The sequence below is a fragment of the Diabrotica undecimpunctata genome, chromosome 1 (genome assembly GCF_040954645.1).
Source record: "Diabrotica undecimpunctata isolate CICGRU chromosome 1, icDiaUnde3, whole genome shotgun sequence".
Lineage (NCBI taxonomy): Eukaryota > Metazoa > Arthropoda > Insecta > Coleoptera > Chrysomelidae > Diabrotica > Diabrotica undecimpunctata.
Genome location: NC_092803.1, coordinates 37,295,452 through 37,311,679, shown reverse-complemented (window position 1 = coordinate 37,311,679; position 16,228 = coordinate 37,295,452). Strand labels below are relative to the sequence as shown.

Genomic DNA, 16,228 nt, shown 5'->3' with positions numbered 1-16,228 from the left:
ACTGATCGAATAACTGCAAAGCAAACGAATTCGTTCGCTGTAATGTGGATGAAATACCAAATTTTCCATCGAACGTCGAAAACATCGAATGAATTTGGTAGAAAGGCTTCGGTCACATACGTTCGCCAGATATGTGCGCTGCTTTACGCTACACTTTAACCACTTCGAAAAATATATTAATTTACTACATAAAACATATATCAGTTTACCGGTGGTTTGATTTACAAAATTAATCATTTATCCTGAATTTTTAAATCGATTATTACTGTGATAATCGAATAAATAAATCCATATGTTCGATCGTGTAAGATCAATTGTTTCGATTTTTTCATCTGTCTGTTCCTGTTGTTCGGTGGTTTTATGTTTACTACATGAATCATGTAACATGATTCAAATGTTTTTGTTGTATCAGCATCAACTACTACATTAACGTATAAACATCATCCTAAGTAGAAATCTCCAAAATTGGAAGGAAAGAAGAGAATTGTATATTATTAAGGATATAAGTCCAATCAGATGCCACTTTCTGAAAAATAAAATTTTTTTATTGATGTGAAAAGTCATATTCAGGTAATATTGCATTTTTTGAATGATCATATTTAAAAGAGAAACAAGTACATAGTATATAAAAATATACTACTAGATTGCAATAGATGCATAGAATATATACACTAACAGCTCTTATTCAATCATTTGAGTCTGAACTCCTTTTGATAATTTGTAGGTTTCTGTAGCATCAAAATGTAATTTAAAAATAAACTATATAATATGCCATTAGTTTCAATATGATATCAAAGAAAATAGACGCATCTATATTATTTGATGATAGGCCAGGCACAACAGTCAATCAGAAAACTCATGTTTAATATAAAAAATTTTGTTATTACTTAGGTGTGAAAAAGTTTTTCTTTTAAAAAAGAAAGATATAAAAACCACTCTCTGTATTTCTTCAGAAATCATTATAATGTATCAAAACTTCCATAAAATGTTGTATAAACATTTATTTTGTTATGTATTTTATCACTAATTATGTATATTTATATTTATATTTAATAGAAACAATAATGATGTCATTCCCATATCACAAAAGAACTTACCCTCCATAGACAGATGCACATTCCTTGTTGTTTGATCATTAATTTCTTATAATTCATATTTCTGGGGCCCTTTGCTCATTTTTCAAAGTAAAATGATGTAGAATTCAACAATTGTGAAATTATTGTTATATTGGATTCACTCAGGATGGGAATATTTTGACAGTCATTGTAGTATACATAACATATAAAAATTCCTTCTTCTTCTTTGGCTTTGCATATTATGTGTTTACTGTTTAAGTCCTCCACAGCAATCTATTTTCCCAGTCATCTTCTCTGAGGTCTCTATAATAGCATTTCCTATGTATGTATTTCCCTTGTAGCAGGTCTTCCTCTCTGCTTTCTTCCTAGCAGGTCTCAGTCGAATATTCTTTTCGGCCACCTATGCTCTGGAATTCTTTGTACATGCCCATACCACTGCAGGGCTCTGTTTTCCAACTTTTTTGTAATTGAGCATTCTACTTCCATTCTGTTCCATATTTCGTCTGTTCTTATTCTATCTGTTCTGGTAATTTGCAGACATTGTCTCATAAAGTCCAGTTCCACTGTTCTTATTTGATTTACATGTTGATGTTGTCATTAGCCGTACTTCCACTCCATATAGAGTAATTTTCATCACTATGCTGTGAAAGATCCTTCTTTTGTTTTCTTTGGTTAGGGTATTGTTCCATATTACTCCATGGCTTGTTTTCCCAGTGCTATTTTGATAAAGTGTTACAACTCTTAATAGTCTCTTCTTCTAAACTTTAAATCTGCAACCTTGGATCCAGTACATAAGTATTCAGTAATACATATATTTCTTATATTTATCTTGAGTCCTCATATTCTTTCTTTAATTTCGTTATCATGTATTCCATATCCTCCCTGTCTTGTGCAAAAATGATTTGGTCATCTGCAAAACTTAGTGAAAGTAATATTATCTCTTGTACTGATATGCCCATTGTTCTGAATTTTCTATACAATTTCTCTCTTCAAGCTCTCTCTCTCTCTCTCTCTCTCTATATATATATATATATATATATATATATATATATATATATATATATATATATATATATATATATATATATATATATACAGGGTGGTCCTAAAGTAATTGTACAAAAAGAAACAGTAGATTCAATACTTTAAAATATTACTATTTAAGCCAACTTGTTTTAATAAAATGTTCATATTGATAAAGATACAGGGTGGTAAAGTGGAAATTTAAAATTTTATTTTTCGCTATAACTTTCATGTTTGTAAATATTTATGGATAAAAATTTACAACTGGGATTAAATAAAAAAAGAACTCACTACATGTAAAGTAAGCAGATGCAACATCTGCAACTGTTGTATAAAGATTGGATTTGGTTGCCAATTAAATCCAAGATATGCATAATATGATATCTGCTTGGTATCACATACAACAGATGACATGAAGAACGTGCTAAGGAAGCTGGAGGGAAAGGCAGATGAGGTTGGTCTTAAAATCATCACTAATAAGATAGTAGAGATAGGAATAAGTGAACATGGTAAACTATACATCAATCAAGAAGAAAAAAACAGGTTAAAGAATTCTGCTACCTTGATAGTATAATAGTGCAAAAGGTGGAGTCCAGGCAAGCATTAAACATAGAATAGGAAAAGAACAGGCCTTTGAAATCCTATCATATCATATCCTCAACATTAAATTAGCCAAAACACATTTAATAGTATCATCAAATCAATATTACTATAAGGGAGTGAGACATAAAACAATATCAGAAGGAAATGAAAGGAATAGATTCCCATGAAATATGCTGAAGATATAATATTGGCCCAACACCATAACAAATGAAGAATTGTGGAATGCATTAAGACAAAGAAGCACAGGATGAAGCTACACCAAATTTATCTTAAAGATGCAGTAGCAGTAAACAAACCAACACACGTTATCAACATTATGAATATTACGAGGAGCACTCCCAAATCACGATTTACAATGTATAAACGTACATAATATCCACCTCATAAACTATATAAATAGACATCGTATACGAAACTCAGCATACCATATCATTTAGTAGTCCTTGTACGCGGAAGAATTGCCATAACTTAATTGGACCACTGTTGTTCTAGTGATAATATTTTAGCAAGGGCGTGCGTCAGGGAATTACAGCGCTTGAATTTATTCATTTATATTTATAATAAATGTTATCATTTATATTTTATGATCAGAAGAATAACAAAGATAAAATTAAATTAATAAATGTTAGAATGAGGTTTTCCAACAACATAATATGCGAATTCGTTATTGTAATGCATTGAATTAATAAAATTAAATTAAATATGTAAAAATTGTTTTAAAATTAAATGTAATATCTAATGGCGGTTTCCCACCAAACGGACAAAATAAAAACAAAACAAAACACAAACTCGTATCCAATAAAACAAAATAGCAACTTTTCACAAACTTTACTAAAGACTGGCGTGTTTTGAAACAGTTCGGTTTGTTTTTCGAGTCCCGAGTTTTTGAAACTCGAGTCTGTTTAGTGGAAACGGTCAGTTGTGTTTATTAATGGACTACCTCACCTCTGACGTTACAATGGGCGGGGCTTCGAAAACCTTTCTAAACATTTCTACACTAAATACAAGATAGAGCTGCGGTAAGTATAAATAAACAGTATGATTGTTACAAGGGGCACTCCCAGATCATGATTTTAACGATGTATAAACCTATATTTTCCTGTATTATGAAATACATATGAAAATATGAAGTAGACATCGTAGCATAAGTCGTTCACAGGAATAACAGAACTGAAAATAACTGAATAAACATGTTAGAATGAGGTTTTCCAACAACATAATAACGTGAATCCGTTATTGTAATGCACGGAATTAAAATACAATTACATTAAATGTGTAAAAATGTTTTTAACGTAATATTTAAGGTTGGAACGGAGTTGCCACTCGTGAACTGAGCTCTTAATGGCACTCCATTCGTTGGTTTAAGGAAAACGAAATTTCAAAGCAAAAACCTATGCAAAGGTCAGAAAAATCTTGTCAAAAATAAAAACATTCAACATATCTGAGTAATAAATAAAACAAAAAACTCAAAGTGTAACTTAGGTAATATTTTACTCAGAATCTACCTCGAGTGCCTGTGAATACCTTCTTTTTTCTTTACCCATTTCATCTACAATATGCTAACAATAGTGTATTTTTTTTATGTTTATTCACAATAGTCAAAAGCTCGACTTTTAGAACTGAATTGTCAAAACTTTTGATCGCAGCCACTTTTGAATATCCGCTTTCTTCAACTCGGTTGTCGATATTTATTAAACGGGGAGTATATAACGAATATATTAAGATAGAAAAAAACATGGCGACTACCAAAATGGCACTACACAGGATCTTGATTATATAGAACGTATAGTTATGTACGAGATATCATAAGGCACTATTGTTCTGAAGCTATTTTCTTGTGGCATTTTAAATTAATTACTATTTAACTGGGAATAAGCCACAATTAAAGGTAAAAATACGTTTATTGACGTTTCAATTTCCACTTCGGAAATCGTTCTTCGAAAAAAGTATTTTGAGAACGATTTCCGAAGTGGAAATTGAAACGTCAATAAACGTATTTTTACCTTTAATTGTGGCTTATTCCCAGTTAAATAGTAATTAATCATAAGACACTATGAATGAAAATAAATTTACTATAGACAAATTTTGATTTATTGACTTAAGGAAGGCCTCTGGCTAAGTTCAAAATAAACAACTGATCGAAACCTAACTTGCGACATAGCAAATGAAAAGGGACGATATAACGAATCTATTAAGATATGTAATTGATTTTCTATCTTAATATATTCGTTATATCCTTTCCTTTCATTTTCTATATCGCGTGATAGGATTTGATCAGTTGTTTATTTTGTACTCAGCCAGAAGCCTTCTTAGTCAATAAATCAAAATTTGGCATACGGTTTTGCTTTCGTATTAAATTATTAAATGTATACAGCATGTTCAGCAGAAAGTCGAACAAAAGATGTGGTATCTTGACAATATCATTGAGACTCAAGTTGAACCACTGATAATTAACGTAGTTAATGAGAGCAGCACGTCAGACTCTGATTATGAATAAAATATTAATTTACACTGTGAGTTTTTTGTTTTATTTATTAGTCAGATATGTAGAATGTTTTTATTTTTGACGAATGATTTTCTCGGACATTTGCATAGGTTTTTGTTTGAAACTTCGTTTACTTTAAAAAACGAATGGGGTGCGATTAAGAGCTCAGTTCTTGACTGGCAGCCCCGTTTAAACCGGAAGCTCTTAGATATTAATACTCATAATTTCAACGCAATTTAATAAGTTTTTACTTCTGGCGGCACTTCTCCAAGTGCACCTTATTTTTTTTTAATGCAAAATTTTCGTTTATGAAAACATTTAAAGTTAAGGTATATCTGTATTCAAATTTACGAAATTTATATAAAATGAGATTTCAATTTCTGGTAACATTTGTAATCTGGATCACGCGAGTTTTATTGTTTTTCAAATAAAAACTGAAGACATAATAATAAGTTACTTCTTTTGAGGCGAACTAACACACAATATACTTTAAAAAATAAGTGTATTTGATGTTTTGATTTCGATCGTTTAAGTGTCAAAACAACGTTGCAATTACTGCTTTATTATTTTTGTCAAACCATAAGTTTCTTTTTATTTTACAGTAGTGAAGCTAATTTTGAATTTCCTTGAAAATAATACTAACATTGTATATTTTATCTTCGTTGTTCATAGTAAACAAATCTTTAATTGTACATACTGTTTTATTAATTTGATAAGAAATATAAAAGCAAAACCGCACGCCTATGGAGTCTTACGTAGCATAGCCTGGTTTTGTTTACTTTTACTGCACGTAGAATTTGAATGAGGTGTAGTTATAACTCATTCTAATAAGTGGGTACATAAACCTTGAAAAACACATTTTTTATTAATTTTATTACTTAATTTAATTACAATTTTTATTTACAATTATTTTATTACCTAACAATTTATTCAGTTCAATTTTTTTTATTTGAAGCTCTACTTCTAAAATTTCTTTTTTTCTGTACTCGTTATTTAAAAATACTATTTTACTTTTTTTTTCTATTTTTGCTGACTCAATTTTTTTTATATAAAAAATACGTTTAAGGGTTTCGCTCCCTACATTTTTAAATTTTTTATTTTTTAAACGAGCCTGAGACATTTTTGCTGTTTTCTTGGGCAGGACAGCAGATGTCGAGGGTGTACTGAGCAGCACAGCAGAAGTAGAGGGTACATTGGATGTCTGCTCCGTGTCTTCCAATTGTAGATAATCTACTTCCACTTGACTATTTTGTGCAACTATAAAAATAAAAAAAATTCAATTTTTTTAGATAAGTATACCAGATAGTTTTTTCTTTATAAAAAAATCTTTTGCGAATTAGGTAGGTAGTTACTTTTATTTATCTACTTTAGCTATCTTAATAGCTAAGTTAATAATCTATCTTAATTTTGAATTTGAATAAATAATTATAATAAGTAATTCATACTAATAATATTTATAGAGATATTAATTCTCATATTTTGAGTTTGCTTAAATTTTATTTATCAAAAGATCTTTTTTTTTTGTTAGCCTGTCTATAGACAGGCACAAGATCTGGCTATGTGTAACCACTTATCATCCTTGTTATCAGATTTATTATTGATCGACATAGAAATAAATAATATCTTTAACAATCAAACTTTAAATAATAATCCAACTAATAAAATAAGTGAATAAAAGGGACTTATTCAAACAACACCAAGTCGACATAATTTAGTTTACCTCTGAGGTCCAGATATAAATAAATTTAAAGTTAGTTACCTTTATTTAAATAAATTAATAAAATAAGGACTCACCAGATGTGAAGAAACCAGATGCACTGTCACAACTGTTGGATAAAGGTTGGATTTGATTGCCAATCAAACCCAACATTTGTGCCCCTACATCTGTGAGACGAGGCTACCACCTGTTGCAAGTATGTCTTTCTGAAAACAATTCATTAGTTGGGTTAAAATCAAAGTGGTGGAAGTCATATTCTTGAGATGATGTAAGCCCTATTTTATAATCTTGATATATACATAGACCTCTTCAGAGAAAAAGTGGTGTAAGTTTTTACTGTAAATACTTACACCACTTTTCGTGATGAAAAGATGTTTATTTATCAAAGTTATAAAGCAAGACTTCCATCATTTCACAAATATGACTTCCACCTCTTTGGCTTTAACACTCTCAAATACTAAACTTCTATTGTCTCAACACTAGGTTAGTTCCCATCATGAAATTAGTTTTATTGGCTTATATTTTTATAAAAATATCCCACTCAGACATAGTGTAATTCAACTGACCAGGTGTTAAGAGCTTTAAATTTAAGTATACCTACTTTGTGTGCAGTTTGGTCTCTCTTTAACTGGTCCAAAACCTTCTGGTCATTATATTTTTGAATCTGAAATGTAATTAATCCATATAGCTCTAAATCAACCGAAAGTTTTATACACTTACATTTTCCTCTGCTACTTTTTGGCGAGTGACCCTTTTTAGGTTAAGATAAGCAGTGTTCAACTGCTTTGGGGTTCTGGGAAATTCAGCGCTGACATTAAATTCCAGCGCTATTTTTTCCCAGGTTTCATTTTTTTGCGCGGTGGACATAGCATTGGTACATTTATTTTCAATTATATGCTTGTATCTGAAAACAAAGATACAATTAGAAATTTGTTCTCTAAGTATGACAATTTCGTACTTACTTTCCAATTATATCCAACAGCAAACATTTCTCCCTCTCTGTATAATTTTTCCGTGGAGGATTTGCATTGGGATTACTCATTTTTAATATTAATTTTATAAATTATGTTGTTACTAGGAATAGATTAAAATTGTTTGGTTATTTATTGAAAATTTTGAAGGATTGTGACAGTATCGATACCAAATCGTATGTCAGATAATCGATTTTCTACGATCATGTAATTTTAAGATGATCGACGTTTCAGAAACTGGTCACTGGTTAACAGTTGATCAAATCTACAGCTCGATTAGATGATCGGATATTTGAATAACGTTTCGGAAACCGGCTGTTAGAGTATGATGATTTATAATTTCATGCATACTTTGATGTAGCTGATAGGGGGCGCCACATATACCATATATATAGCATAAATTTGCGCATAACTTTTTTGCTCTATAAGTTAGCACTATTTGTAGCAAAAAATATTAAAGATACACTATTTTACCAAAAAAAGATATACTTGTTAATAACTTCAAAACTTAACATTTTTCGAGTTAATCGTATTTTACAAATCAGCTGTTTAATTCTGATTTACCTCAATTACTCCAGTCAAAGAAGAAAAAATGGACAATAACATCAATACTTCTGAATTTTGGTATGAAATACCTTTAACTAAAGTTAATAGTTAACGAAATATTAAAGAAAATAAATATATCAGTAGGATAATTAATTAAAGAATTTGACAAATCAATAGGTGTTTGGGAAAGTATGTAGTATTATGTATGTATGAAAGTATGTAGTATTTATTTTCATATTTTACATTTTTTTTACTTTCTTTTACTGTACTGTAATATGGTCTTATTTAATGGTCTATTTTAACTAGTTATTTGCTTTAAAAAATATTATTCGTGTTATTCAGTAAAAACTCATTGTTAAACTGGATTAAACACATTTACTCTTTTTTTAAGTTCAAATAATTTGGCTTATTTTGTTGTTTTGGAAATAATTATGTCGCCAGCACACAAACCGCTGGAAATTTACGCATTTTAGTGACCATTAAGTTAGATTATCGATTCAAAGGCGACATACAATACCGCTGATTTATGGGGGAGCACTTGTCCCATAGACTACCTAAGAACGGCGAGAGGGTTTTCTGACCACCTCAAGACAACACTTCCCAACGAGACAGCGAACGAAACGCACCCAGTTTTATGGGTCTCGTCCTATCTAGCCTCGGCGTCCCGGGTGTCGCGACGGGAAATACAACTCTATTCCACTGGCTATAACGATAATTAATACACCAATATTTCAAAAGGTAAGTCTATTCTCTGTACAGATAACAGCAATGAGTTAAGCTAGCTAATTATCGTAATTTATTCACAATCAGAATGTTGCATTTTTTCTTCGTTATTGTTCTAATTTCATTTGACCAGCGACCTCTTAAGTTTTATACAAAACAATAGGATTTACATAAAATATTTTACGTTTTATATTAAATTAGTCACAATCAAAATATGTTATTTACAAACCAAATTAAGAAATAGTTAGACTAAATAAAATTATACTTTTTGTTAAAATTTCTGTTTGATATGTCCACTATTTTCTTCAATTCATTTATCAATGCAGTCCATAAAAAATCGTCTCATATTAAATACCATCATTGGTTCAAAAGAAACTGCTGTAGTATTTATTTCTTCCCAAAGTTGGTTGCGAATGTTTATGGGATTCTTATAGACACGTTGTTTCAATGCGTCCCATTTACCAAAATCGGGTGGATTAAATTCTGGGCTACGTGGTGGCCAAGGAAAACGAGTACCACGACTAATATAACGTTAAGGAAAGTTGGTATTTAAGTATGTTCCCACTGCCCTAGTATAATGTGCTGGTGCACCATATTGCATAAACCAGATATTTTGCCTTAAGTTTAATGGCACTTCTTCTAACAAATCAATAAAATCATTTCGTAAAAAGTGTAAATAATTCTCACATGAGGAATATTCAGTATCCCAGAAATGATTGTTCATTAAATTAAAAACACTATGGTCTGTAAATGTAGATTCGTCCGTAAATAATATTCTATGAGGAAAGACTGGTCCAAATTTTACCTGTTTCGGATATCATTTGCAAATCTGCTAGTAATAGATTTTGCACAGGTGTAAAAATGATAGAGTGAAAATGCTCATTGAGTAGAATTTTTAAAACTGAAGTTTTGCTGATTACTAACGCTGAAGATAAACGTCTTGCACTTACTTGAGATCATCGTCAACGCGAACCATCTTCTTGATCAGGAGTAATGATTTTCTGTTTGGGTATATTTTTAAATATTCCCTTTTCGCAAAAGATCAGTTAAAGTGTTGCTGACAAAAAATAGCAATCAAATCTCTCATATCCAATTATTATGCCTCGGCACTTTCTGCCTTTCTTTAATAAACCGAAATAAACTACTACTTTAATAAAGTAATTTTAATATTTATTTATTATTTATATTATATGCAAATTATAATGTATTAAAATAATTCAGTAAATGTTTGCTAGTAGCGCCACCTGCTAACGTATCAACAAAGCATACGTTGTTTACTTCTGTAAACTTGATAGTAAATTGGATTATTATAGAAAATAAATAAGATGATTAAAAATAAAATTTTATTATTGTTTGAAAGGAATTTATTAACAACTAAAAAATATATGATAACTAAAAACGAATTGTTGGAGAGTAGTATATCGATGTGAAGACCGGTATTTCGTGACGCTACTCGTGACGTCGTTTCGTGGCGCTTCTTCCGTGACGCTCGCCTCAAAATTTTACTATAGACAAAAAGTAATATAACGTCAGTATAGAAACGATAGAGAAAGGTCTTAGAAAATTAAAACATGATGAAGGCCAACGTATGAATACGGACACGGCACCTAAAGAAGAAGATACAAGCTTCGTTTCAATAAGACATTTAGCAGTCATAAAAAAGCATTTTGTGATGTTACACTACCATTTTTGAGTTGTTTTATACGAATAAACTATTAGTTATGCTTATCCACAGGTATTCAGTGCTTTACCGCACAAATATCACAATTAAGAATTATTATGCAGCTGATTTTTAAAATGCGATTATCTTGAAAACTGTCGAGTTTTATAGTTATTAAGAAGTATGCCTTTTTTTTTAAAATAATGTATCTTATATAGTTTTTTTAAAAAAGTAACGCTAACTTGAAGAGCAAAAAAGTTAAGTGGAAATTTATACCACATATATACGTTGATCCGTGCGATTACTCGAATAGTAGTGTATACAATCATTATCTATCTCTCTCTCCAATGGCGCTACAGCCCAAATCGGGCCTTGGCCTCCTCCAAACTATGCCTCCAACCTTGTCGGTCCCGCGCCGATCTTCTCCAGGTTCTCACGTCTAGCAAATTTTGCGCGTCCGCTGCCACTTCATCCTCCCATCTTTTCCGTGGCCTTCCTTTTGGTCTTGCGCCATGCATTTTACTATCAAGGGCTCTTTTCGGCAATCTTTCTGTCTCCATTCTTACTACATGACCAGCCCAGCGAAGTCTCTGAAGTTTAACGAATTCTGAGATCGGTGTCTCTTTGAACAGTTGGTAGAGTTCATGGTTATACCTCATCTCATTATCTATACTTATATTGAATGTTTATCTAAGAATTACATTAGAAGTACAGAAATAGACTAGTGGGAGTTTAAACGTTTTACTAAATTAATTTAACTATGTTTAACAATGATTGTATCGTTGTCTCACTGTGTCAGTTAGAAATATGTAACTGCGTATGTCTTGGATAACGTTTTTGCTTAGTAGACAATCTATCTTTTTCGTTTGTTATTTATAGAAAAAGACAGCAAATACAAAATATGTGTTTTATATGATCGTTCATGGGTAATCTTTCATTTTTTCGACTGTATCTATATATGTATGTTCATATGTATCTTTTATCATTAAGTGATCGGATTATGCGTGCCACGCCAGGTCCCGTGGACCACAGATAATTTAGGTTCTACTGTATTTTCATTAATTTATTACTTTTTTTTTCAGATTGCGAACTAAGATAAACTGTCTTTAAAGGATAATGGAAGAAAAAAAGAAAGACGTCGATGTACATTCCATTGGAAAAAATGGAAGTCTGGAAGAGATACACAAATTAGTAAATGCAGGAACAACATATATAAATGGAATAGATGTGTTATGTTTTTCTTCTATACATCAGGCTGTAAGCCAGGGAGATACTGGAATTGTGAGGTATTTGCTGGAAAACGGAACATCTCGAGATATATACGAAGGATATCAGTTAACGTATTTAGCTGCGGTACGGGATTATTTGGATATACTTAAGTTATTAGTTAGTTATTATGGATTGAACTGTTTAAATTACACTATAAAGAACCCGATTCACGAAGCTGCTATCAATGGAAATGTTTTAATTGTAGAATATTTATTAGAAAATGGTACCGAAGTAAACATCGTTGGTCTGGGAGATCGGACTCCATTGCACGCAGCTGTAGAATTTTGTCAGCAAAGCGTAGTGGAACTTTTATTAAAGAATAAAGCCGACATTAATGCAAAAGACGAAATGGGTTGCACGCCGTTACACTATGCAGTTATTAAGGAGAACCTTCCTATTATAGATATGTTAATTGAATATGGGGCGGACAGCCATTTGAGGAATCGAAAAAGACAATCTCCTTTAGAGTGCGCTACTCAAAGTAATTGTTTAAACGCACTAAGACAACTTTTTAAGAGGGGAGCCAGTTTTAACTGCAAGAGAAAATTTAATTGTTACCAATCACTATTCCTTGCAACCCAACACGGGTTTTTGAGTGTGATCATAGAGTTCGTCAGAAGAGGAGTAGATATAAATATACACTCAACAAAAGGTCATACGCTACTACACGCCGCTTGCCAATTTGGTCAAATTGAGGTCGTCCGATATTTGCTACAAAACGGTGCAAATGTTAATAGTAAATCACAACCGAATGACACTACTCCAATATACTTTGCAGTGAAATACTGGCAACCAGAAATAATCGAGTTGCTTATTTCGTATGGGGGTTTGTTAGAAAACCCATGTAAAAATGTAAGTGTTTTGTCTTTGGTACGCAAACAATTTAATAATCGGTACGTACTTCAGGGTTCTTTAAGGCAAACACGCTGTGTTCGAATAATTATTCAGTACGCGTTATTGCTTAGTAGAATTCCAATACCTGCCTCAGGTGTAAATTTCAGATTTTTCCCTCACTTTTTCGTAAGATGCCAAGAAGAAATATGGTTAATGAAATCTGTCTTGATAGGCCGTAGTAGTATTTCAATATATACATTTTTACGCAACTCTTATCAGAGTGATACTAAGCTCGGTCAATACCTACAAAACGAAGATATATATCGAGGAATAAATATCGTTTGCAAATACCTGAAAAAATGTGTAATATACAGCGATATATGTAGAACGGCTAGACCATTATATAAAAGGGGTATGGAGAGAAAAAGTTTGCTTAATGTATCTGATGTATATTTTAAGACTGTTTCACCGTTTTTGCCAGCAGAATGTCGGTGGGAAATATTTAGTTACCTAAGCAATGCCGATCTTAAAAACATTATACGGTCATTTAAAGCAAATTTAAGGCATGTTAAAGATTCCTGAATTATGAAGGTCCTACAATTTTCTTTTTTTAAACAAGAACATTGTTCCTTTCGCACAAACCTGTTTCTTTCTCTTTGTATAAAATGTCCTAAACAGCTAGTTTAACCAAATTTTTTATCAGTCTTTAATCAGCAGTAATCAATCTTTGCTGCAGTTTTTACCGATGCCCGCGGGTTTCTTGTGTAAGTTATAATTTATTCTATTTTTTTATTTAGTCTGCTTAAAACCCGTAAAGTTTGAAGCAGAAGGCGGGGAGAAGAAATTGCGGATGTTGACAATTAACATGACAATTCATATCTTGTTGCCGACTTGTGTAAATAGTTGGATATATGTTAGACCAAACCACTCGCGTAACTTTTACATCCAAAGTTTCTTCTTCTACCCAGATCCCTCTTTCCATTCACTTTTCCCTAGAGAATGAGTTGCAGAAGGCGTTATTTACTGTCTCATAATAATATGACTGAAGATTCTAGTTTTTTTTTTCACTGTAAACGCAATTTATTGTTGTTTGTCCATGATGTTCAATATTTCTCGGTTCTTTATATGATATGTCCAGGATATTTGGAGAATTCCTCTGTATATCCATATTTCGAAGGCCGAGAGAATTGTTTCGTTAATTGTTCTGTCAGAGTCCATGCTTCCACTCCATATAGTAGAACTAGGAATACGTAAAATTTGATCAACTGGATTTTTAATGGTAGTGAAGTGTCCCTGCTGGTAAATATATTCTTCATCTTAATAAAGCTTGATCTGACTTTTTCAATCCTAGACTTAATCTCCGTTGTCTTGTTCCGTTCATTGTGGACAGTTGTTTCCAGGTATGTAAACTTCTGTACGTGTTCCACAGGTGTTCCATTCAATGTTATAATGTTCTGTCGATGTTCTTTTTTCCCAATTACCATCCGTTTTGTGGCATTTAGTTTTAGTCGGTAGTTTTCAGATACTTGTGGTAGATTCTGCAGGTCTTCAAAACTGCTGGCTTTATTGGCAGTATCGTCCGCACATCTGATGTTATTCATCAGCTCCCATTCATTGTTCTTTGGCGTATTTAATCTAAAAAAACTCTGATGTGTCTCTCCGTGACTCTTAAATCAGCTAAGGTAATATTGGCAACTTTAAAAAACCTGCTCTATATAATATTCCAAATAATGCTTTATATTCATTTATATATCACTATCCAAAACTTGTAGGGTTTTGACTACTTCTTTCTAGATATATTTTGCTACGAGCAACAATGTCTTTAAGCATTCTGTTGCTAATCAGCAAATTCCATTTCTTATTTATATTTTTACTACTTGTAACTCTACTATGAATTTTCCAAATAGTTTTACCATCTTTTCCTGCATACTTTTGACTCTCTTCCAACCAACGCGAAGAATTGTGTTCTTTGATTTATCCACAGATATTTCCGAATATGTGCAGAAATTATGTTCGTTTTTTAGACAGTCTACATTACTTTCTTCATCGTTTACAGTTTCTAATGGGATCTGATTTAGTTTTTGTAACAACTCTTTTGCTTCTAACTCCCTAGCGTACAAAAAACCTTTTGAAAAGTATTCGGCTTATATTATTTAATCTATTTACTCGTTGCTGTATCTAGTAGTATCCTAAAAAGTTTAACACTTGGTGTGAAAATGTAGGTTATATTGTTATTGGAACCGAAAATATTGTTATGAAATTAGTCGTGAAAATAAGTTGAGCAATCGGTTCAACAAAAGATTTTGTTTTTTAAACTAATTTAATAGTTTGTTTTATAATGATTTTTTAGTTTTATATTCTATACATGTTAAACATTGAACAAACGGTATTTCAAATAAAATAAAGTACATTTTTAAGAAGTTAGACTTATTTTTATCCAATAATCACACTCCGGTCTTCCCCTTATCTTCATCTAAAGGTGCCTATCTTCTAGTGATTTGGCCCATCCTATTCTATTCACAGCAGCTCGGAATAGATCAGTTGGCGTTAGACCAGTATATTTCCTAAGATTTGCCAGCCAGGATCTACGTCTACGCCCAGGGCCTCTTTTGCCCTCAATCTTGAATTGTAAAACAAACTGTAGAAGTCAGCTTTTACCATTACGCATAATGTGTGGCCCAAGTAAGCCATTTTCTGTTCTTCGCGGTGTTAATAATTTCGTTGTCTTTGTCGTCTCCTTATAGAAAATTTGAAACCAGCGTAAGTTCATCGAATGGATTTATACAAGTACGTTTACTGTTTATCAAATTGCGCCAAATAATTTTAAAAATATAAATAAACTGAATATCCAGGTGGAATAGATTGTCTGCGGGAAGTAGTTAAGTAAATGGGTTTTTGTTGGAAGAAAACAAAAACAAACAGATAACTTGTAATGGAAGTTCATGATATCCATTCCATACGAATGTCTTATTTACGTTTAAACGTAGAGGAATGAAAAAAGACTGGTTGTATATAAGGATGAAACTGTATGAAAATAAGCACGCAACCACAATTCCTACAACCACTTGTTATAGAAGACGACGTCATCGAAGCAGTGAACGAATTTGTATACCTGGGACCGCTCCTTAACACTGAAAATAATACTACGGCAGAATTTGCACGGCCAACAGATGCTATTTCGAGCTCAATCTCCTTAAATCCACAATTATATCAAGAAATACAAAAATAAAACTCTACAAAAGAATAATACGTCCAGTCCTAACCTATGGTTCAGAGAACTGGATTCTAACAAAAAAATAATGAAAACATGTTAGGATGTTT

At 31.8% G+C, this 16,228-nt stretch overlaps 2 protein-coding genes across 2 annotated transcripts; one reads left to right on the top strand and one right to left on the bottom strand.

The window, feature by feature from the left end:
- Nucleotides 1-353: 353 nt before the first annotated feature.
- On the top strand, nt 354-15,310 carry LOC140448079 (uncharacterized). The gene is made up of 2 exons (XM_072541135.1): nt 354-570; nt 11,887-15,310. The coding sequence occupies exon 2, from the start codon at nt 11,921-11,923 to the stop codon at nt 13,487-13,489; it is 1,569 nt and encodes a 522-aa protein (XP_072397236.1). The 5' UTR covers nt 354-570; nt 11,887-11,920; the 3' UTR covers nt 13,490-15,310.
- LOC140438632 (myb/SANT-like DNA-binding domain-containing protein 3) lies at nt 6,064-8,014 on the bottom strand. Its single transcript, XM_072528292.1, has 5 exons — nt 7,867-8,014; nt 7,625-7,808; nt 7,506-7,568; nt 6,982-7,110; nt 6,064-6,444 (listed from the first exon to the last, which is right to left on the bottom strand). Exons 1-4 carry the CDS (start codon nt 7,944-7,946, stop codon nt 7,066-7,068), a joined length of 372 nt encoding a protein of 123 aa, XP_072384393.1. The 5' UTR covers nt 7,947-8,014; the 3' UTR covers nt 6,064-6,444; nt 6,982-7,065.
- Nucleotides 15,311-16,228: the final 918 nt, after the last annotated feature.